Raw genomic sequence first — 24,283 nt, 5'->3', positions numbered from 1 at the left:
TGCCTACGCGACTCAACCCCAGGTTAAGCGGTAGTTAATGGATGGATGGATGGGACTTTTTATATCCTTTTTTTTTTTTTTTTAATTCGAGGATTTTTAAATTTTTAGTTCTATTTTCCAATTAAACTTCCCATATTTAGTTAAAAAAAAAATTTTTTTTAATCAATTCTACGTACTTCTGGATTTACTATAATGTATTTTGCCAGTACTTTATGTATATTTCCCAACTCTATAGCAGCTATTGAAGATACTAGACATCAAATCCATTTGAGGTGGCAGGGTTGGCAGCGAAGAAACGAATGTGGCAAAGTACACTTACGAATTGTGCTGTAAAATGTCATCAAAAGTTTAAAACACGTGAAACTGCATTAATAGACCAAAAACATATCACCAAATCAGTCTCTAAACCATTTATTATGTTCCTTACAGCACAGTCATCCTCAAATACCACCGGCGGCGACAATACATGACCGGACACGTAATGGATACGCCGATGAGAGCGTGACACATGCACAGCTACGGGGAGGTGAAAGCCACAGGCGCAGCATTAGAAACACACGGGAGACATTTAATATGAGTGAGACACAGGCTGGTAAAAGTTCAAGTAAAGGCATGATGGTCAGTCTTTACAGCTTGTGGTGGCAGTGTTAAGCGCACAAAGAAGTTTTCAGTGCATGTGCCAACCCGCTCCACTCCTGTTCCTCAAGACTAGACACACCCAAATACAAGAAGGGCACTGCGCAAGAACATTTAATTTTGTTTTTAAAAAAAGAAATGGGGGTGAACTAAGTGCAGAATCGATGGATCGTCAGATTTTTTTTTCACATCTTGGCGTTGATGATATCGACGAATTCAGGCTTGAGGGAGGCGCCACCAACGAGGAAACCGTCCACGTCCTTCTGTGAGCCCAGTTCCTTGCAGGTGCCGCCGGTCACGGAACCTGGAAGAAAAACATGCGGAGTGAGAAGATGCTCTTTAGATCAAGGTTCATATAACTTTTATCAAGTGAAATTTAGGACATTCAATTCTCTTCAAAGTAGTTTTAAAAAGTCTTAAGTGCTTAAACCTCAAGGGAAAAAACTATGTAAACCATTTAAAACTTTTTTTTTTTTTTTAAAGTACCGTAATTCTCGGACTATAAGGCACACCTGACTATAAGCTGCCACGCATCAATTGTGTCACAAAAATGACATTTGTTCAAAGATAAGCCGCACTGGACTAGAGGCCGCAGCTCTCCTCACTGTATAATGGGATATTTACACCAAAAGACATTAACCAGTAACACCTTATTTGAGAGCAGCATCATATGACTGTCATAAGAACAAATGAACCACTATGACGCGTTGAACCAACTGGCTGCAAAGCTTCATTTGGCCATCACTGCTCCCTTGGGGAAGACAGTCAAACTCTGCTTCCAGCTGCTGTCAACACTGTTGTCGTCCAACATGCCTCCTAGTAGAGCAGGGCGGTAAACCGAAAATTTACCGTTACCGAAATTCTTCACGATGACCGACGTAATTTTGACCACGTCGGTAAATTCGGTAATTTAATAAAAGAAGAAAATATAGTCTTTTCATCCCGCTTTGACTCTGTGTTGTTCGGCTATGTTCATTCCTCTTTAAGAAAGCAGACAGTGTGCTTACGTTTGGAGTCACATGGTTTTCAGGAAGCCAATCAAACAGAAGCCCGGTAGGCTAACGCTAGCTGCTAACGCTAGCGGCTAACGCTACAAGTAAACGGGATGAAGTCGGGCTTAAGTTAGCTTCGCCAAACTTTCACCAGACATTAAGTAAACTCTTGACGGGTTCCAGATAGGGATGGAAAAACCGAGGCTTTCTGAAACAATGAACCTCTTTTATGACAATTGCCCTAAATTGAATCACTGTTTGACACACTGCAAGAGCCCCATCTACTGGATAAACAGTGCACGTTTCTTTTTAAAAGTAAAGTTGACAAATTGCCTCAGCATTACATCCTGTATCTTCAATAGAATTAAGTGGATGTCGTCTATTTCAACCAGGAGATCGTGTCGTCATTAAGTGTGATTTACACAATTAAAGTTGACCTCTTTAAGCCTGTGTCATTGCTTTTGTCTGTGAAGATGTGTTCAAAGCAGTATTTGTAATACACGACAGTGCTAGTCTTGTAAGTGGCTCATCCTAGATGACGGGGAGTAACTATGTATTGTTTATTTTTTGTAAAAATTACAGTACTGTAAGCACAGTGCTTGGGAACAGGAATATTATTTATTGAATACTGTAAAGATTTCCAAAATCATAAGATGTAAATAATTGAGCCGAATAAAAGAAAGGAAAGGTTTGTGAAACATTTTATTTTTTAATTAAGTACAATTTCTGGGGGGTGGGTGGATGTGTCGTATTTGTATCTATTCTAAATATCGAAACGTATGCCACTATCTAGTGTATAACAATGCGGAATGAATTTAATGAAATTCAAGTGATGATATTTTTCAAGTCATACAAGCTGTTATAAATGTTCACACAAGAATTCTTATTGTTTTCCAAAATTTTTTTTTAATACTTAATGTTTAGACTGCATGTGCAATTGTAAAATTGAAAGCTGGTAAATAAATTTAACGAGAAACTGTTAATTTGTATTCAATGCATTCATTCAAATTTTCAAATTATATAGCAGTTTGCTTGGGCGAATTTATCGTCATTTATCGTTAGCAAGGTAAATCTGCTCAATTTATCGTGATATGTACTTAAGGCCATATCGCCCAGCCCTACCTCCTAGCATGCATTGTTGCGCTTCAAATGTAAATAATCAAAATTCATGTACTGTGCTTTTTCTTCAGTTACTGTTCCAGTTGTTTCATTAATTGCTAGTTATGGTATTTGGTAACAATTTATTTGACAAATGGTGCCATAAGACTGTCATAAGACAATCATATTTATGACATGACACGGTCATGAGCATTAATGAATGCTTATAACAGATGTCATTTTGTTGCATCCGGCAAATGATCTCACTTTTGAATGAATGCAAAAGATCCGAGCTGGAAATAAATTGAGTTCGTGACATAATTTGCCGGATGACACCTAATGACATCTGTCATAAGTATAGATGTCCCGATCGATCGGGAAGGATCGGGTCCGATCACGTCATTTTCAAAGTGTCGGAATCGGCAAAAAAATATCGGACATGCCTTTTTTTAAAATATATATTTTTTAATTAAATCGTTTTCTAATTGTACTTAACATTACGGACATACTGTCTTACACTCATCCAGAGTCTTTAGTTTTGGCTTAAAGTAGGGCTATCAAATTTATCGCGTTAACGGCAGTAATTAAATTTTTTTTTAATTAATCACGTTTAACGCAATTAACGCATGCGCTGCACGACCCACTCACGCATTGACGCGTTCAATCTATAAAGGCGCCGTTTTACCCGTATATAGAGCTAAAAGGCAGCATAAAATGAGTAGAGTGAATTTTGGCAGTCTTTGGAGCCTTTTTTAATTGGCTAAAGCCTTACAATCCCTCTCTCAACAATTAGAAATGTCGTGAGAAGCAATGTGGGGAAGGAAGGTAGTAATTGATCTTTTTCTTAACACCCTATGTTGTTTCCCAACGCAGAGAAGATATATCAATTGGTGCCACTACGCACAGTCATGGTTGCTTGTCCCATCATGCATTTGGGGAGAACAGTTAAACGGCTACAGTATCATTTACTGAAAGCTCAACAAATACACTAGATGGCAATATTTAGTCAAAATATACAAAGTCACATTTATCGTTTAAGAATTACAAGTCTTTCTATCCGTGGATCCCTCTCACAGAAAGAATGTTAATCATGTAAATGCCATCTTGAGGATTTATTGTCATAATAAACAAATACAGTACTCATGTACTGCATGTTGAATGTATATATTCGTCAGAGTTTTATTCATTTTTTTCTTAATGCATTGCCAAAATGTATATGATCGGGGAAAATTATCAGGAATGATTGGAATTGAATCGGGAGCAAAAAAAAGCAATCAGATCGGGAAATATCGGGATCGGCAGACACTCAAACTAAAACGATCGAGATCGGATCGGGAGCAAAAAAACATGATCGGAACAACCCTAGTCATAAGCATTCAGTAATGCCCATGATAGCGTCATGTCTTAGTCATAGTCATAGTCTTATGACGCCACTGTTACCTATTAACCCGAATAAATCAACAAATATGCCGCACTGGACTATAAGCCGAGGTTTTCAAAATGAAAGACAAAAGTAGCAACTTATAGTCCGAAAATTACGGTACTAAGAAATAACGTACCGATGCTCCATATTATATTCTTTTTGAGATCTCTAACTTTTTGTGATTTCCAACCACTGGTCGCCAGAGTTGTTAATAACGGCGTTAGAATATAACGGCGTCACTAACGGCATCATTTTCTTTAGTAGTGAGTAATGTTATCAATTACTTTTCTCATCTTGGCAACACCGTTACAGTTACTGAGGCGGGAAAGGCGTGCGTTACTATGCGTTACGATGTTGGTTGACTGCCTTGAGAAAAGTCTGGAAAAAGACGGACTCATGGAGTAGGGGTGGGCGATATGGCCTTAAACATGTATCACGATAAATGGAGCAGATTTATCTCGATAACGATAAATGACGATAAAGTCGTCCAAGCGGACTGTTATATAATTTGAAAATCTGAATCAATGCATGAAATACAGATTAACAGTTTCTTGTTGATTTAGTTACCAGCATTCAATTTGATATATTTAACAAATGTACATGCAGTCTAGACATTAGGTTTATACAAATGAATTGTAAACAATAAGAATTCAAGTATGAGCATTTTTAACAGAGTGTATGGCTTAAACAATGTACATTGTCAAACTCGATATGCCTGTGCAAACATGTCATTGTAACACAAATGACTTGCAGCTCGAACAGTACACTTCAAAAAGACAATTTATTGTTAATGGCTGCTGTGACATAATTATTCAATACAAGTGTTTACTTTATGGTTTCAGGGTCTCCCCCCCCAACCCCCCCGTGCATTTTTTAATAAATGCACACATACATGAACCCCCAAACAGACAGACAGACAGACAGACAGACAGACACACATTAAAGCTATATTGATCTTCTGCAAATGAAACACTTAAGATTTTATGATAGCAATAATGACACAGAATTAAACACATACAGAAAAATAGCTGGGGCCATTTGTGCTATGCTGAATGCTTTACCATCACAAAAGCTATCAGAGAAATCACACACAGTCAGATACAAAATAACGCGACATAGTAATTGCTAGATGCAGTCCATGCCCAATCCACTCATTAAATTCAGCCGTTTCGACAAGGTTAGAGCCGCTATCCGACTCCATCACGTTCATTTGTAGCGTTAGCCGCTAGCGGCCGCTAGCGCTAGCGGCTAGCGTTAGCCTGTGGCCTGGCTACCGGTAGAAAGCACTGAACGCACCATCTCCGGAAATTGTGAGAACAAGGGAGGACAGCTGGTGAAAGCCCGTCTGGATGCCACCAAGAGTCTATTAAATGTCGGGTGAAAGTTTGGCGAACCTCCCTTAAGCCACACTCCATCACGTTTTGCTTGTAGCATTAGCTGCTAGCGTTAGCTTACCGGACTTCTGTTTGATTGGCTTCCTGATGATCACGTGACTCCCTACGTAAGTACATTCACTGCTTTCTTAAAGGGGAATGAGCATAGACGAATAACACAGAGTCAAAGCGGGATGAAAAGACTATTTTCTTGTTTTATTAATTTACCGAATTTACCGACATGGTCAAAATTACGTCGGTCATCGTGAAGAATTTCGGTGACGGTAAATTTTCGGTTTACCGCCCAGCTCTATCATGGAGACGAGAGAGCAGAGCAGAAGTGGGGAGGAGGCAAGGGAGTGTGACACCGTTGCAAACGCGATGCTACTATGCTAGGTGGCTCCAATAATACCTGACTTTAGCCGATAGGCTACAAACTACGCCCACATGATGGTTCGGTAGATAACACATATATACAGAACTAGATGCAAATGAAAGACACGGCGGCATTAGCAACATATATACCGGTAATAAAGAACTAGATGCTTTAGTAAACAGCCGCCATCTTAAAGCAGTAGGCTTCTCATGAAGGCTCTGTTGTAGAGAACCTTCCTGGCCAACCTAAGTTACTTTTCATCTAAAATGCTCCTAAATTGGAAAAACTTAACTTAAATCTATCTTTAAATGATGAAACAGTTTTAAAACTTACACAAGTCGAAAATAGACGGAAGGGAACTAATGCAATAACGGGCGCAATTTTAACAAGTTTAACGATTGATTCAAAACATTAAATGACTTCAACACATAGCAAAGGTTATTATCTAGTTATTGCAATATCCGCAATACCCCTGTGTCTAGGTAGGTTTAGGGTAAAGAATTGGGCTAGGGCCAATTTTTTTTTTGGTAGAAAAAAAAAAAGAAAATTATCACCAGATACTTTGTCTAACTAAGTATCACCAGATACTTTGTCAAGTAACTAATTACTTTTACATTCAGGTAACTGAGTTACTAACGCAATTCATTTTTGGGAGGAGTAATTTGTAACTGTAACTTATTACTTTTTTAAAGTAAGATTAACAACACTGCTGGTCGCCCTACTCAAAATGGCCGCCAGCTATGCACATCACCGTAAAAAAAGCAGCACTTGTCGCCCTTCCCATGATGATGATAAACGTTCATTAGCTGCCAAGCCTACTACTTCAAACGGATTGAATTTCTAGTGCTGTCAATGGCAGCCGGTGCTGTTTAAAAAAAAAAAAAAAAAAAAATGCACGGTGTGCCATACCACCAATTAGTTTATCACTAGTAGACGTCCAATCCATCTGAAGCGCTTCTATTGGATTGGACAGCTCATGCAGTCAATGGCAGACAAGGAGTTAAGGAGTGTCTAATCAAGCCATGATAGCAATTACTTTACAGTCAAGAAAGTATGTAGTAATTTAGTATTTAAAGAGAAAATATTATCTATTAATTTATTAGTTTTAACCTGGTATCGGCTGATACCACACAGAAAGGTGTCGGAATCGGCACAACACTACAAATAACTTCAGTTCAAACTACAATTAGCAACAGTACATGTAGGTTTTTAAATCGTTTTAAAACCCTGTGGGAACATTTTTAAATAAAATGTTTACTTTTTTTTTTTTTTAATTACGAAAACCACAACATACCTCCATAGATGATCCTCACAGAGTTGGCAACTGCCTCCGACACGTTGGTCTTAAGCCACGCCCTCAGCTTCTCGTGAACCTCCTGAGCCTGGAATATTATAACACGGGAGGTAACACTTCAGTGATGGAAGCTAATGGTGTAAAAATTGTATTTTCGGATTATAAAACATTTAAAAATGTTTATTTACTTCCAAAAACACTTCTTTAGAACCCAGGTTTGTCAGTTTTTTGGAGAAAACCCTGTGGCTCTCTGGAAATATCCCATCATTAGACTTTGACATCTTTTTCTGAAATTAGGATGGTGAGCTTAGGTGTGCTCTATCGAGTGGAAATTACTGTAGTTTATTTCTAAAATATTTCAACAGTTAGATAGATTTTTCAAGTAGAGTAACACACAAGTGACTCAACTAAGTCTTAATCAGCATTTTTGTTTAGCTTTGTCTTGCATATTGACTTAAACTGCGAAGGACAGGAGAAAAAAAAAAAGTCTTAAATAGGATTATTATGTGAATTAGAATCATATTTTGAGACGATTCGACTATATACAACAATTTAGCAAAGCGCAGATGACGAGAAATTAGTCTTTAAATCTGCCGGTTAGCCACGCCTACCATTATAGGGCTCTAGCGTCCCCAACAGGTGGATGACGTAAGCGGAGTCACGATTTCATCTGATTTAGTATGCAGCCCATAGAGGGGGAATTATTCACAGCGAGGAAAACACGACAAAAAGAGCTACAAAATGTCATTGTTTCAGTCTCTCTACTCCAATATTTTTACAGGATATTATTTTTAATCCAAGTATTTTTCCCCAATAGCTAAATAAATGGCATGGTTATGACAAATAAGTCTTGTGCTAAATGGAATATGAAATAATAAAAATGCATTTATTCAGGACGACATGGCAAAACTACTCCATACTGGTCAAAACTGTCGACTTCACCTTTACTGTCGCACCTCCCGAACGATATTTTATGCCACCCAAATCGGGTTTATGTCATTTCCCTTCCCCGGCTTCGGAGAATGTAAACAGACCAAGAGGCGTGACAGCTAGCCGACATGCTAACCCGAACCGAGTGATGTTTCAAAGTCTTCGAAGTGGAAAATCACACATAACTAGCCCGGATCATTTCACATGACGACTGGGTTGTCGATTGTCTTCGCCGATCGGCAAACCGCCCGGCGGAGAGCAATTTACAGCTCGTTCCCCTGCTACTACGGACAGGAGAGCTTGCCGGTGGGGAAGCAGCTGGACAATGACTGCTGAACATTTACATGCCAATCCATGATCAAACGTAAGTAGTCCTTTATTTAAAGAAAGTTTGTGGTGTTTACTTTGTAATCGCTGTATTCGCGGCTATTTTTAACTCAAAGTTGCAATTTTTGATCGATCGGAAAATTTGACAGAACACCGGGCACTTGAAGAGGTGAATAAGCCGAGTATACTAGTAGTGCTCTTCCGGCGGGGGGATGTGCGACAAGCCACCGGTCGTCGGCCGAGGAGACAAGGAGCATGTCACAAAATGCAAGCCACCAACATAATAAAATGAACCCATTATTTGACATAATACAAAACACTATGTTTACTCACTTCCTCGTAAGTCCCATGGTCCCACATTAGTAGGGCTTGTTTTGACCAATATCCACCGGTGAATGGGAACCTTTTGAAACCCCAAAAAGGCGCACACGCCTCTCCCTCTACAGCAAGTTTTTTCTGCAGCCGTTTGGCTGGCATGATGTGAAAAATAAACGTATTAATCCGAAAAAATCAGCTGAATCCTTAGTCCTTCTCATACAACAGTACGGCTGTATAGACCCTACTCACGTGACGTCACAGCCACGCCCCCGCGCCATGTTGTCCGGATACTAGTCATGTTAATGCATTAGCGCTTCGTAAATTCCTCCTATTATGGCGTGTTTTTCTGCTCGTTAACATTAATAATCAAAATGGTGAAGTCGTGTGTGGCGGTCGGTTGCAAAAACAGAGAAGATAGACGGAGAGACTTGAATTTTTACCGTATTCCGAGAGACACGAAGAGGAGACCGAGATTGACTGCTGCAATTCGACGAGAAAACTGGGCTCCAAACGACTACCACAGATTATGTAGTAGTCATTTTATATCTGGTAAGATGCATTTAATATATATTTAGAGGGTTTTGGGCTGACAACCACAATTAAGATCATTGCTAGGCTAATCGCCGACAACATACACTCAGACGTTGTGAATGAACTACCTGAAAATATATAATTATAAGGGGATAATCAGACAGTTGTCATACAATTAATTTACAATTTCACTATTGAGGTCAAAAGCCAAAAAATAAATTCAACTAGGGACGATCTGGAGTAGTGCTATCGCACTTCATATTTATTACGTATTATATATGTATACAGTGAGAGTGCTATCGCTAAACCATATAAACATTAAAAGCCCTAGCTCCATTGACAAATGATATGAAATACATTAGACTTGACAGTGGATGTTAGCAAGAACAAAAGATTTAGAATTGAAAATTTCGTAACTCACCTTCCGAGCACAAGATTCCTGCCGAATTTTCGTGTACGAGGACCCGTTTCACCCAACCAGCAACGTAGCATTTATGAGCCTCCAAGCTCTTAAAGTTTTTCAAACTTTCGTGAGAATAGGCTGATTTTGTGTGGACAAGATAGTTGTAAATATCAGGATATCAGATGTCAGGCGAAGCCAGCGGGTCGAAAAACATCGATTTAGGCATCAAATACGGATCTGGCGAATGGATAAACTGAAGCTTTTCCACGTAACGCCTTTTATGCAACAGATCCAATGAGTTTACGGCGTCAGATAACACCGGGGCTTCCATGAATTGCTCTATAACTTGCTCGACTAATTGAAAACAATGAGAATAGGTCTGAAAAAGAGGTACAATATGGCGGCCGGAAACAGCGACACGCCCATTTTGTGACGTAGGTGAGTAGGGTCTATAGTGAGGAGGACTCCTTCCTCCGTACATGTCACAGTGCCCTCTTTCTCAACTCGAGACTGTTGCCAGAAGTCACTCATTTTCATGGCGCGGGATTCAAAAAACTAAATAAATATACCGATCGCTTCCACACACATCCAAGCGGTCCATTTCATCCGGGAGCATAAAATACCGCGTGTATTATGAAATAAACATGCTTTTTCGTGTCACAGGCACTTTAATTCACCTGCTGTGGGGAGGCGGTCTTGCCGGTGCCGATGGCCCACACGGGCTCATAAGCGAGCACCACTTTGCTCCAGTCCTTAACATTATCTGAAAAAAAAAAAAAGAGACATTAATGAATGAATGAATTTGTTTCGCCTCTCAATAAAAATAATCCAAGTGGCTCATGTTCAAGTCAAGGCAATGAAACATTATACCTGTACATGACAAAAATATCTAACGTACCTGCGATGACCTTAGTCTGAGCGAAGACGACCTTCTCGGTGATTCCTCCCTCCCTCTCGTCCAGCTTCTCGCCGATGCAGGCAATCACGCCGAGGCCGTTCTCCAGCGCGTGAGCAGTCTTCTGCCCGATGAGCTGCCGAGAGAGGATGTGCAACCAGTTATTCGCCAGTCACATGGTGGTTTTTGCACTTTCGAACATAAGCTCACCTCATCGCTCTCTCCGAACACATGGCGCCTCTCTGAGTGTCCCAGGATCACCCAGTGGACGCCGCAGTCCTTGATCATCGCAGGGCTGGAGACGTGAAGGTCAGAAAAGGTCAAAAAGTGACGTTTTTTTTGTGTTGTAAAAATCTGAGTGATGGTAAGGGGCATACCTGATCTCCCCAGTGAAAGCCCCCTTGGCAACCTTGTAGCAGTTCTGGGCGGCCACGCCGAATTTGGGATCCAGTTTGGACCTGGCAAAGTCCAAGTAGATGGATGGGGCGCCGCACACCACCTCTGTGGAAACAAATCAAGGTAAATTTGAGAATTTTGAAAACACAAAAACTAAAAAAACAAAACTTAAAATCAAGCAGTCGTCAGACCTCTCAGTCTTTCCAGTTTGTTATCTTGATCATTTATGGTTTTTGTTATTCTGTGTTGTGGTGAAGAAGAATAGGAAAATGACGAGTACTACTACGTGTAGTGCTGCAACGATTAATCGATTAACTCGAGTATTCGATTAGAAAAAAGATTCGAATTCAATTTTGCTGCTTCTAGTACTCGTTTAATTGAAGTGGCGCTGTAATGGTTTGCGTTGAAAATGTTTGCATTTAGTTTTATTGATTTGGGTGGATACACTGCCCTCTAAACTGCCTCATTTCACATGGCTGAATCCAAATGCTCCCTGTTAAGACCAACATAAGCTAGGTTTTTTTGAGCTAATGTTTTTTTTAATGCATTCTTCAGAGAGTTTATAGGTATACTTAGCCGTTTTTTGAAGGAATATGTGTCTGAACCATTTGTTAAGAGCATTATAAAAAACAATGTTAAGAATTTTATAGCATTTAAGCTAGTGGACTTTTGCTATTTAAGTTAGCCAATTGTTCTTTTTCTGTACAAAGATCCTCATTTATTTATTTGTTTATGCCGTTTGAGGCGTATTTTAATTTTTTATGTTCCTTATCCTTATATTACGCGATTATTCGAACTAACAACTTAATCGATTCATCAACTACTAAAATAATCGATAGCTGCAGCCGTAACTACGTGCGTTGGAAGCGTGTGATATCTATGTCATCAACCTGTGCGTCTTAAATGGACAACAACGTATATGACTTATCTGGGATTACGACTAGAGTAGTATTGCAACTATTAATCGATTAACTTGAGTAATTCGATTAGAAAAAAAAGCTTTGGATCAAATTTTGCTGCTTTGAGTATTTGATTAATTAAAGTGGCCTTGTAATGGTTTGTTTTGAGAGTGCATTTCATTTCATTGGTTTGGGCGGATACACTGCCTTCTAGTGGCAAAAGTGAATATGACATAACTTATTTAACATGGCTGAATCCAGCTGCTCCATATGAAGACCAACATGCATTCGTAATTAGTTTGTATGTATATATAGCCGTTTTTTGTGGGAATACGTGTTTGAATTATTTGTTAAGAGCATTGAAAAAAATAATAAATGTTAGCATTTTATAGCATTTAAGTTAGCGGACTTTTGCTACGCAAGTTAGCCAATTGTTCTCTTGTTGTACTTAGATCCTCATTTTTTTTATACCGTTTGAGGCTAAGCTCAGGTATTTTAATTCATTTTTAATTGAAAGTGCAATTCAATAAAGTTTAAAGAAACACTCGGGAATTTTATTTTGTATTTGCATTTAATGCTCTTGTGTAAGTGCATTCTTAGCAAGCCTTTGTTTTACATCTCCTTAAATTTATTCTGCATCGCATTTTATGTTCCTAATCAGATTACTCGATAATTCGAATAGTTGATGGATTAATCGACTACTAAAATAATCAATAGCTGCAGCCCTAGACTAGATCGCTTCTCGCTAGGTGCTAAATAATCACACCATAAAGAATGCTTTAATTTTTTCTTCAAATTTACAACAAAATACTGGCAACTGTGGTTGCCAGAATTGTCCGTTAAAATAACGGGTGAAACCGTAAACACTTCAGTTTTCAATTTAAAAATCTCTGAGGATCATTAAACTTGTGTAAAAAAATATTGTTTGACAGCAAAAGACTGTAAAGAAATAGACAATTATAAATAAATGTCAATAAAGTACAGTCTGCTAGTGCTGCAAAAATTAATCAATGAACTCGAGTAATTCCATTAGAAAGAAGCTTGGAATAAAATTTTGCTGCTTCGAGTATTCGTTTAATTAGTGTGGCGTTGTAATGGATTGTTTTGAAAGTGTTAGCATTTAGTTTTATTGATTTGGGTGGATTCACTGCCCTCTAGTGGCAACAGTCCATATGACAACATAAGGTTGTAAGTGTTCGTTTGAGCTCATATGATTGTTTATGCATTCGTAATTTACTTTAGAAATATATTTAGCAGTTTTTCATAGGATAATGTGTTTGAGCAATTTGTTAGGAGCATTGTGCAAAAAAAGTTTTTTTTTGGAAGCATTTTATAGCATTTAAGCTTGCTGACTTTTGCTCATCAAGTTAGCCAATATTTATTTTGTTGTACTTCGATCCTCATGTATTATTTTTTTATACCGTTTGAGGCTAAACTCAGGTATTGTAATTTCTTTTTAAATGTATTTATTGCTCTTGTGAAATGAAAGTGCGATTCTGCAAAGTTTGGGAAAAAAAAATCACACGGGAATTTTATTTTTTAATTGCATTTAATGATCTTGTGAAAGTGCAATGTTAGCAAACCTTTGTTTTACGTCTTCTAAAATGTATTCTGCAACGCATTCCTAATCAGATTCCTCGATTATTCGAACCAACTATTTGATAGATTAATCGATTACCTAAATAATTGATAACTGCAGCACTACAGTATTCTATCCTATAGAGTGTGTACACACGACCCTAATGGTCAGATTCTACATATTTAATAAGCATGTGAGGCATTAAAACGCTTTGTGTTTGTCTTATATCATATATTATGCATTATAGGGCTGCAGCTATCAAATATTTTAGTAATCGAGTATTCGACTGAAAATTCTATCGATTAATCAAGTAATCGGATAAAACATATTTTTTTAGGTAAAGAGCAATTATAAATATACACGAGAAAACAAGACATTTCACCTAATATTGAACAATTTTCAGACAATCAATGTCTTTATTTTGGATGAACATTGTTGAAAACAGCTAACAATTTCATCTCAGATGTGACAAGAAAAAGAAAAAAAAAAATCACGGCTTTCACTCAAAAAGCTTCTAGATCTTATAAAAAGAAATCTTATTTCTTGCCTAAAAATGTCATTATGCCTGATAACACACATCACTTAAAAGTTAGGTGTTTTTCCCATGTGTTTCAAGTTCAACTGAATTTCCATTTGTGTCAAACTATTTTTAAGTTCTAGTTAATTCAGTTTTAAGTTAGTCTAAATTGTAAGTAGAGCTGCAACTATCGATTATTTTAGTAGTCAATTAATGGATGAACTAGTCCGAATAATCAAGTAATCGGATAAGGAACATGAAAAATTAAAATACCTGAGCTGAGCCTCGAACGGTATAAAAAAATAAATAAGGATCTATGTACAACAAAAGAAAAATGGCTAACTTACATAGCAAAAGTCCGCTTCTTTTTTTTTTATTTTTTTTTTTACAATGCTCTTAACAAATGGTTCAGACACATATTCCAACAAAAAAAAACCGACTAAATAAACCTATAAACTAAATTACGAATGCATTGAAAAAAACACTAGTTCAAACAAAAACTTGGCTAACGTTGGTCTTAACATGGAGCAGCTGGATTCAGCCATGTGAAATAAGGCAGACTAGAGGGCAGTGTATCCACCCAAATCAATAAAACATAATGCAAACACTTCAAAATAAACTTTTAAAACGCCACTTTAATTAAATGAATACTCGAAGCAGCAAAATTTTATTCGGATCTTTTTTTCCTAATCATATACTCGAGTTAATCGATTAATCGTTGCAGCACTAATGCACTATAATTAGCGTACTTTTCCACTACCAAGCACATGGGGCTAACAGACTCATTTTCTGTAGAAGGTCAAACATTATATGAATTCATATTACTAACTCAATTTAGATCAACCAGAATAATCTTACATGCACACAGGTGAATAAAAAGCTCCCTATAGTGAACTTTTATCGGTAGCTGCTTAGATTTCTCCATCGACGCAACACACAATGTCACAAAAGGCAGTATTTGAAGAACGTGAAAACAATCTGAAGCCAGTATTTCTAAATGAGCAAACACGTGGATCTTATCAAAAGCAGTACAGTGTGCTTGGGGTGCACGGAGTACAGTGAAGTTAATACACCGGTATTCAAATTGTAACTGTAGATCTGGGGTGTCTATAATAAACTACACTCCCTGTTAATGCTAAAGGTCAATTCTCCACGAACCCTTCTGAATAAAGTTCAGCTCTGCAAAAGGTCACCGACATGGTCGCATTCTGCAGAGGTCACGTCTGGCTGATGGTAAAGTGGCACTCTGAGGGGCGTAGGCAGGGATGGGGCGAAGTTCAAGGATTGGTGGATGGCAGAAGAGGCCTGTCAGTGAATTTCACACAGCAGTTGCTTAATAGCTAAGTAGAATTGACAGCGGAAACAGGCTTCAACACACTCAGCATCTCCATTGTACCGAGAGCAGTGATAAAGCACTGTGAAAGCAGAACCATTGTGGTGGGTATTCCAAGGAGATGACTGCCAACTTCATGCCAAATAGGGAAAATGGGACACGAGGTTACCTAAGCTAAATAAGTATTTAGCAATTTGGTGTGTTTTCTATGAAATACCGTCGGTTACATCATTTAAACTGTACAAATGTAGCACATAGTGTGTATAACGTGCGCCGAGTTAATTTAAGATGCATTTGAGTATGTATATTTAGAATCCTAGTGCACGCGAACGCACCAAGCAGCAAGCACAGCAGCCGCAAAGACTACGTGCCACCGCGAACGCACACCCTCCATTGAACGATTACCTAGCATGAAATCCAATGCAAAACTGAACTAACATGCAGGTTCGTTCGAGAATGGTACAAAACAGACCAGTTTAATGTTTAAGGTATCTAGGTGATATGTGGACGCAACAATAGCGCTTTTCTCACCGACGTTGGGATCCACCTTGGCGCTGTTCATGGTTTGAATGAGCTCGCCGAGGCTCTTCTTGTCGCCGTTCATCTTCCAGTTTCCTCCGACGAAGAATTTTCTGCTCATTTTGGCGTTGGGTGGTGGATTTGCTGACGAGTGGAGCCGACTGAGGTATCGCTTGCCTTGGGAGGGGAGAAAAGCGAACGTCAGAGCGCAGTTCGGCCTATTTATCGGATAAATTAACTCCTCCTCCGGCCCGGTTTCATTGGTTTATGTCGGACCGCCCGTAAACGCGCCTCCATGTTTGAGGAAGGGGAAGAGAATATATATATCACAGCTATACGTCAAGCTAGATGGGAAATGCGCGCTGTGAGTCAACGGGGACTGGCATTATCGATTGTCTGCCATTTTGTGTCACTGCTATTCGATCAAAAACATATTGAGTGTGTACATTGAAATACTTCAAAATTGTTCAGTTTGAATGGATTTTTAAACGGCTTGGTTTTTCACAAATGTCAGCGATACATTAAATTAAATGCATACTTAAATGATCACTAAATCATAGCCACGTTAACACAATTTGTTATAAACCAACCGTTTGAAAATCCGTCCAGATTTCATCACGTCCATTGAAGAAAATCTCTTGCAACTCATGTATAAGGTTATTTACTTTATTTATTGTTGATATGAAGACTAGTGAAATAGACCGGACTGATATAATTGAGGAATAGAAGGGGGGGGGGGGGGGGGGTTGGTTTTAATATGCAAATGCTTCATCCTACTCCTTTTTGGACACAATAAATACATTCTGAAATTATTTATTATTATTATTATTATTATTATTATTATTATTATTATTGTCTTAAATATTGTTGTTGTTATCTCAAGTATTATCATTGCTTTTGTCAGGCTTTAAAAAAAATTTTTTTTTTAAATGTTTTTATTTTCTCATGTCCAAAATCAAGCATTCATTCATTCAAAATGACATACCTAGGGACGGCTGAAGAGGGCCTGCGGGTGAAATTCACTGCTTTAAGAGGGCTGCCAGTGATTAACGCCGCCGACTCTGACTCTCCGCATCTCTATATATGTGATATCTATGCAGGAGAATGTCATGAGGCGTTTAGGGACCTTGCAGCAAAAATAGATTGACGCATGCTTGCTACATATAAACATATTTTAAAAATTGACATGTAAATTATACAACAAACGTGCATATGAGTAAAAATGTTTTATATTCTAGATATTTTTGACGTCTATGGAACGGAATCAACCACTGAACTCTCATAATACGTCACCATAAAACTTGGTTTTGAATAATACACGCCCAAACAAAAGTTACAGGTCAAAAATGTTTATCTTTAAATTTTAATTATCGTTAGTTGAATTATTACATTTAATCATGCCACCACCAAAAAAATAAATGATTTAGCAAACGTTTTGCCGTGAAAATGAATTCAAAAAGTAGGCATGTGTAATGACGTCAAACCATTTGATTGGCTGTCGCACTCGCTTGCTTCAAGGTGATTGGTAGATTTTGCGTTTATAAATGAATAGACTGCCATTTACTTAAAATAAAAACTCGAATAATCAAAACAATTTTTGATGTTCTTATCATCGGAAGATTTGTGCATTAGATATTTATCAGTGGGTCATTACCAACGTTAATAAATGTACAATTTGAAAATCGTTGTGACACCGTGATCAAAAACCGTGTGGGTAATGGACTAAATCTACCAATTCACAACAGTAACTTCAGGAATATTTGCTCTTTAGATATTTGTCCAGTAGGTTTCTCATAAGGAGAAGCCCACACTTCCATGTTAAAACAAATGGGAAAATAACTCTTTCAATCCCTTCGACTTTCTCGTCGAACGATAATATCGATGCTGAAGTGTTGTATTATAATTAATATTATAATACTTATTTATTAATTCTTCCTCAAATGCGAAAAGTTGTTACTTACTGAATCATTTCCCAATCTTTACCCTAGTATCGGCGGATACTACACAGAAAAGTGATGGTATCGGCGTCGAGAACCAGAAAATAATGATATCAGCATGACACTACAAGTACAATTTCAAATTACAAAGTGCAACAGTACATATAAGCTTTTAAGACGTTATAAAACCCAGCCAATTATTTGGATGAACCCCTGTCTCTCTCTTTGGAAATATCATATAATTAGACTTTGACAATCAAGGGTGTAGGTTTGGTCTCAACATTGGTAGGGACGATATAAGAGAATAACCTGCATGTACACTTTTTGCTGGGGAAGGGACATTTATAAGACCAAACAGACTGGGTGAACGAGGGTCACGCCTACATTTCTCACCAATATGAACCTTATGAACCTTATCAATTGATAGGCTAAATGATCAATGCAAAATAAATCTGTATTCACTTATACTGACTTTCATGTGTATTGGTTCAGGTGATACACCGTTCGATTCAAATAGTTGTTATCAAAAACTACTAAAGAAGCATTTTGAAAACTTCCAGAATAAATGTCTGGATTTTATTAGCAAATTTAAATTGTAATATTTCAACACAAATTATATTAACATACACAAGAAATACAAACTTGTTAATCAGCAATTAACTATCTATAAGAGGGTAATTCTTCATTCACTACATTTCTTACAGTTTAATTAACGTTAACAGTCGAAAAATTACAGGAGGATATTTCTCTCAATGCAGCTTCCTCCTCGAGTTCGAGAAATTCACACAGATTAATGTTATGCTAACTCTGATGTAGGTCGGACTTTCAGTAGCAAAATTAGTGGTGTGTTCCCAACCTCCACAACATTGACATCTTTTACATTATTTACAGTGGCTGCTGTTGCTGGTGGAAAAAAACTAATATCCCTCGTCTTCGAAGGGGGCGGAGGAGGCAGCATGTGGTCGACATATATTTCTGTTGGGGCTGTGTGAGTGTCGGGGATGGGTCAAGTCATCAGCCAATCAAACGTGCGTTTGAGGGGGGAAAAATGGACTGGCACATTCATTCAGGTCAATCTAAGTCATGAAAGTACTGTAATTTACTTAATAATGGTCAGGTCGATTCTATCCTTAAAACATATGGGAAGACAATCTAAATGACCTATGTAACTGAAGCCATTATATAATGCAAATAAGGTTGCTTCAAAGTTGGTGGGGACAATTTCAGCATCCTGAAAAGTTTGACATCTTCTTTTTCAGAAATTAGGATGGTGCATCTTATAGTCAGGTGCGCTCTTTAGTGTGGAAATTACTGATTGGTAGATTTTGTGTTGGTAAAAATGAGTAGACTGCCATTTAATTAAAATTAAAACGCGAATAATCAAAACAATTTTAGATGTTCTAATTAACGGATGATTTGTGCATTGGATATTCATCAGCGGGTAATTATTGAAGTTAATAAATGTATAATTTGAGCAACTGTATGAGACCGTGACAAAAAACCGTGTGTGTAATCCAATAAATCTACCGATTCACACCTAATAATTATGGAATAATGACTCTTAAAATACCAGAAACCAGCAGGTTTCTCATAATGAGAAGCCCTCACTCCTGTCAAATAAAAATGGGAAATAAATTTCATTGAGTGCAATCGGGTTATTTTGCTAAATGATAATCTTTATGTAGAATTATGTTATAAATTCAATATATTAATACTAAAATATTGAATCTTACACTATAGTCAAAAATATGATTAGCTAATTCATTTATCATCTTTTACCCTGGTATCGACTGATACCACACAGAAAGGTGTTGGTATCGGCATCAGGAACCAAAAAAATGTTTATTTGACATTACAATTTGCTACAGTACATACAAACTTTTAAGACATTTTAAAACCCTGCCAATTTTTGGGAGGAAACCCTATCTCTCTCTTGGAAATATCCCATAATTAGACTTTGAGATCTTCTTTTTCAGAAATTAGGATGGTGCAGCTTATAGTCAGGTGCGCGCTATAGTGTGGAGATTACTGATTGGTAGATTTGGGGTTGTTAAAAATGAGTAGACTGCCATTTAATTAAAATTAAAACGCAAATAATCAAAACAATTTTTGATCTTCTAATCATCGGAAGATTTGTGCAATACAAATTCATCAGTGGGTAATTATCGAAGTTAATAAACGTATAATTTGATCAACTGTATGAGACCGTGACAAAAAACCGTGTGTGTAATCCACTAAATTTACCGATTCACACCTATTGATCATGGAATACTGACTCTTTAGATATTGGTCCAGCAGGTTTCTCATAATGAGAAGCTCTCACTCCTCTGTCAAATAAAAATGAGAAATTTCATTGAGTACTTTTAGGTTGTTCGTTAAATGATAATCTCGATGGAAAATTATGTTATAAATTCAATATATTAATACTTAAATATTCAATCTTACACTATAGTCAAAAACTATTAGTTACTAATTCATTTATTATTCTTTACCCTGGTATGGACTGATACCACACAGAAAGGTGTTGGTATAGGCATCGGGAACCAAAAAAATGGTCAGTATAACACTACAAGTAACTTCATTTCAAATTACAATTTGCAACGGTACAATATAAACTTTTAAGACGTTTTAAAACCCTGCCAATTTTTGGGAGGAAACCCTGTCTCTCTCTTGGAAATATCCCATAATTAGACTTTGACATCTTTTTTTTTTTCCAGAAATTAGGATGGTGCAGCTCATAGTCAGGTGTGCTCTATATATAGTGTGGAGATTACTGATTGGTAGATTTTGGGTTGTTAAAAATGAGTAGACTGCCATTTAATTAAAATTAATACGAACAATGAAAACAATTTTTGATGTTCTAATCATCGGAAGAATTGTGCATTAGATGTTCATCAGTGGGTAATTATTGAAGTTAATAAATGTATAATTTGATCAACTGTATGAGACCGTGACAAAAAACCGTGTGTGTAATCCACTAAATCTACCGATTCACACCTATTGATTATGGAATACTTACTCTTTAGATGATTGTTCAGCAGGTTTCTCATAATGAGAAGCCCTCACTCCTCTGTCAAATAAAAATGAGAAATAAATTTCATTGAGTACGTTCGAGTTGTTCGCTAAATGATCATCTCGATGTATAATTATGTTATAAATTCAATACATTAATACTTAAATGTTCAATCTTGCACTATAGCAAAAAAGTATTATATACTAATTTATTTATTATTCTTTACCCTGGTATCGACTGATACCACACAGAAAGGTGTTGGTATCGGCATCGGGAACCAAAAAAATGGTCAGTATAACACTACAAGTAACTTCATTTCAAATTACAATTTGCAACGGTACAATACAAACTTTTAAGACGTTTTAAAACCCTGCCAATTTTGGGGAGGAAACCCTGTCTCTCTCTTGGAAATATCCCATAATTAGACTTTGACATCATTTTTTTTTTCTTCAGAAATTAGGATGGTGCAGCTCATAGTCAGGTGCACTCTATATATAGTACTGTGGAGATTACTGATTGGTAGATTTTGGGTTGTTAAAAATGAGTAGACTGCCATTTAATTAAAATTTAAACACGAATAATCAAAACAAATTTTGATTTCCTAATTGGAAGATTTGTGCATTCGATATTCATCGGTGGGTAATTATCGAAGTTAATAAATGTATAATTTGATCAATTGTATGAGACCGTGACAAAAAAACGTGTGTGTAATCCACTAAATCTACCAATTCACAACTATTGATTATGGAATATTGACTCTTTAGATATTTGTCCAGCAAGTTTCTCATAATGAGAAGCCCTCTCTCCTCTGTCAAATAAAAATGAGAAATAAATTTCATTGAGTACGCTCGAGTTATTCACTAAAAGAATATCTCGACGTAAAATTATGTTATAAATTTGATATATTACTACTTAAGTATTCAATCTTACACTATAGTGAAAAAATATTACTTACTAATTGATTATTATTCTTTACCCTGGTATCGTCTGATACCACACAGAAAGGTGTTTCTCAGGTTTCTCATAACGAGAAGCCCTTACTCGACTGTTAAATTAATATGAGAGCTCAATCTATTTGAGTGCATTTGAGCATACTTTACATGTTGATGTGAAATTACGAAATAATAAATGACATATTCACACTAACCTATTTATTCTCTCACTATACAGTGCTGGCCAAAAGTGTTGGCATCCCTGCAATTCTGTAAGATAATGCTCAATTTCTCCCAGAAAATGATTGCAATTACAAATGCTTGAGTAGTAATATCTTCATCTATTTTGCTTGCAATGAAAAAACACAAAAGCGAATGGGGAAAAAAAAAAAATCATTATCATTTTACACAAAACTCCAAAAATGGGCCGGACAAAAGTATTGGCACCCTCAGCCTAATACTTGGTAGCACAACCTTTACACAAAATAACTGTGAACAACCGCATCCGGTCTCCATCAATGAGTTTCTTAGAATACTCTGCTGGAATTTTACACCATTCGTCTTTAGCCAGCTGCTCCAAGTCTCTGAGATTTGAAGGATGCCATATCCGAACTGCCATTTTCAGATCTCTCCACAGGTGTTCTATGGGATTCAGGTCTGGACTCATTGCTGGCCACTTTCGAAATCTCTGGTACTTTCTCTCAAACCATTTTCTAGTGCTTTTTGAAGTGTGTCTTGGGTCATTGTCCTGCTGGAAGACCTATGACCACTGAGGGAGACCCATCTTTCTCACACTTGGCCCTACATTATGCTGCAACATTTTTTGGTAGTCTTCAGACTTCATAATGCCATGCACACGGTCAAGCAGTCCAGTGCCAGAGGCAGCAAAGCAACCCCAAAACATCAGGGAACCTCCACTATGTTTGACTGTGGGGACCGTGTTCTTTTCTTTGAAGGCCTCGTTTTTTTCCCCTGTAAATACTATGTTGATGCCTTTTCCCAAAAAGCTCTTCATTCTTCCAAAACGTTTTGGGCTTTTTCAGGTAAGTTTTGGCAAACTCCAGCCTGGCTTTTTTATGTCTCAGAAGTGGGGTCTTCTTAGTTGTCCTACCATAGAGTTCCTTTTCATTCAGACGCCGATGGATAGTACTGGCTGACACCGTTGTACCCTCGGACAGCAGGACAGCTTGGACTTGTTTGGATGTTAGTCGAGGTTCTTTATCCACCATCAACACAATTCGTTGAAATCTCTCGTCAATTTTTCGTGACACCGCGACCAAAACTGGTAGGTATAATGAAATAAAATTATAGCTTGCTGAAAGTCATTGATGATATCAAATTAAGCAACTATTTAGTCGGCTTGTTAAACCATTTGAAATATATTTAATAATCTTAGTTATACTGTGTTTAGTAATTATGACACACACAATACAAAATAAATCTTCTGAACAAAGGTTTTCAGTATTGCATGACTGTTATATCCACTGCAGTTTGCAATTCAAGCCACACGGGGGCGAGCTGGCTTTATAAAACCCGCTTGGAGCGCTTTTTAAAATGCAATAATAAATTTCATGCAAAATATAACATGGTGTCACGCATATTAGTCCAAAATTACTCATTTCCAAACATGTGACCAAGTATTTTGTTAAAAGTAATGTTATACATCTGCTTACTAATAATCATAAATCAACGTTACCTGATTGGCTGACGGCGATGTACTCATTTTCCTCAACCAATCGGCTCCTACTCCAGGCGTACACTACGAGCACATCGTACGACGTTGCCCCAACTGGCTCGCTGACGAGACGGAGTCGCGGGAGGGGGCATGGTCGACTTTTGATGGAAAGGAGGGGGTCGAACCACAGCTGGTTCCCACGCAACGTCGTCTATGTTGTGCGTACGTGTGTGTGACAGCGTGTCGATGTGTGCCGCGAGTCAGTAGAGTTCAGCGAACCGTCGCGTAGAGACATTTCCGCCCACAGTAAAGATGGCGGCTCCCTGGCTGGAGAATCTATCGGAGTCTCTTGGTTCTCCCGAGCCTGCCATTCGTCTAATATTATCCATTTTAGTTGGTAAGTTCTCATTATATTGAAGCAGTTCAATGCAAAAGCTGGTTAACGTCGCTTTATGGTGTTTTGGTGTATTTGTGTTGGATGTGTCGTTGTGTGGGCACTTACCATAACGTCTTTCTCGTACTGTTGTGACAGCTTCAAACTGACTTCACAGTCTTTGAACTAGCCAGACTTGTTGTATATTATTTCCCCCCACAGTCTTCTTCCATAAAGCATTTTAATTAATAACGTCCAACCGTGGAATGCATTGTTGTAAAGGCGTGTAAGGTTACTAGTTACTCCATATTTGTTGCTTCCAACGTTGGGGCCAACAGTCATGTAGTGTGACGCGTCATAAAGTAACTTAAGGTGTTTCAACATCCAATGGTTTTACTAAAAAGAAATGCAAGAATTATGACTGTTTTTCTTATATATTTTATTAAAGAAACGTTTTAATTATTTCATACAACAATTAGTTATTACTGTTATTTTTTTAAATGATTTTATTACG

General features: G+C 37.5%; 2 protein-coding genes and 2 non-coding genes across 6 annotated transcripts in view; 3 read left to right on the top strand and 1 right to left on the bottom strand.

Moving 5' to 3' along the window:
* Positions 1-395: 395 nt before the first annotated feature.
* Positions 396-24,071, bottom strand: tpi1b (triosephosphate isomerase 1b). Of its 2 annotated transcripts, none has more exons than XM_057834720.1 (8): positions 23,899-24,071; positions 15,852-16,016; positions 10,974-11,097; positions 10,807-10,891; positions 10,600-10,732; positions 10,379-10,464; positions 7,193-7,280; positions 396-940 (listed from the first exon to the last, which is right to left on the bottom strand). In XM_057834720.1, exons 2-8 carry the CDS (start codon positions 15,958-15,960, stop codon positions 822-824), a joined length of 744 nt encoding a protein of 247 aa, XP_057690703.1. In that variant the 5' UTR covers positions 15,961-16,016; positions 23,899-24,071; the 3' UTR covers positions 396-821. The 2 variants fall into 2 exon arrangements, with proteins under 2 accessions (XP_057690703.1, XP_057690704.1); XM_057834721.1 differs by lacking the exon at positions 23,899-24,071 and adding an exon at positions 23,418-23,600.
* LOC130915490 (U7 small nuclear RNA) lies at positions 17,594-17,648 on the top strand. The gene has a single exon (XR_009063098.1). It is a non-coding gene; the product is annotated as a U7 small nuclear RNA (small nuclear RNA).
* LOC130915491 (U7 small nuclear RNA) lies at positions 21,537-21,591 on the top strand. Its single transcript, XR_009063099.1, has one exon. It is a non-coding gene; the product is annotated as a U7 small nuclear RNA (small nuclear RNA).
* lpcat3 (lysophosphatidylcholine acyltransferase 3) overlaps positions 23,478-24,283 on the top strand; it is a 48,896-nt gene continuing 48,090 nt past the window's right edge. Inside the window, exon 1 of one of the 2 annotated variants that reach the window (XM_057834715.1) lies at positions 23,478-23,793. In XM_057834715.1, coding sequence (XP_057690698.1) covers positions 23,709-23,793 — 85 coding nt within the window. In that variant the 5' untranslated portion in view covers positions 23,478-23,708. The remainder of the gene's footprint in view (positions 23,794-24,283) is intronic. The other variant, XM_057834716.1, reaches the window with a different exon arrangement.

Source organism: Corythoichthys intestinalis, chromosome 4 (assembly GCF_030265065.1).
Source record: "Corythoichthys intestinalis isolate RoL2023-P3 chromosome 4, ASM3026506v1, whole genome shotgun sequence".
Lineage (NCBI taxonomy): Eukaryota > Metazoa > Chordata > Actinopteri > Syngnathiformes > Syngnathidae > Corythoichthys > Corythoichthys intestinalis.
The sequence above is the reverse complement of the archived record's forward strand: the minus strand, read 5'-3'. Positions and strand labels throughout refer to the sequence as shown.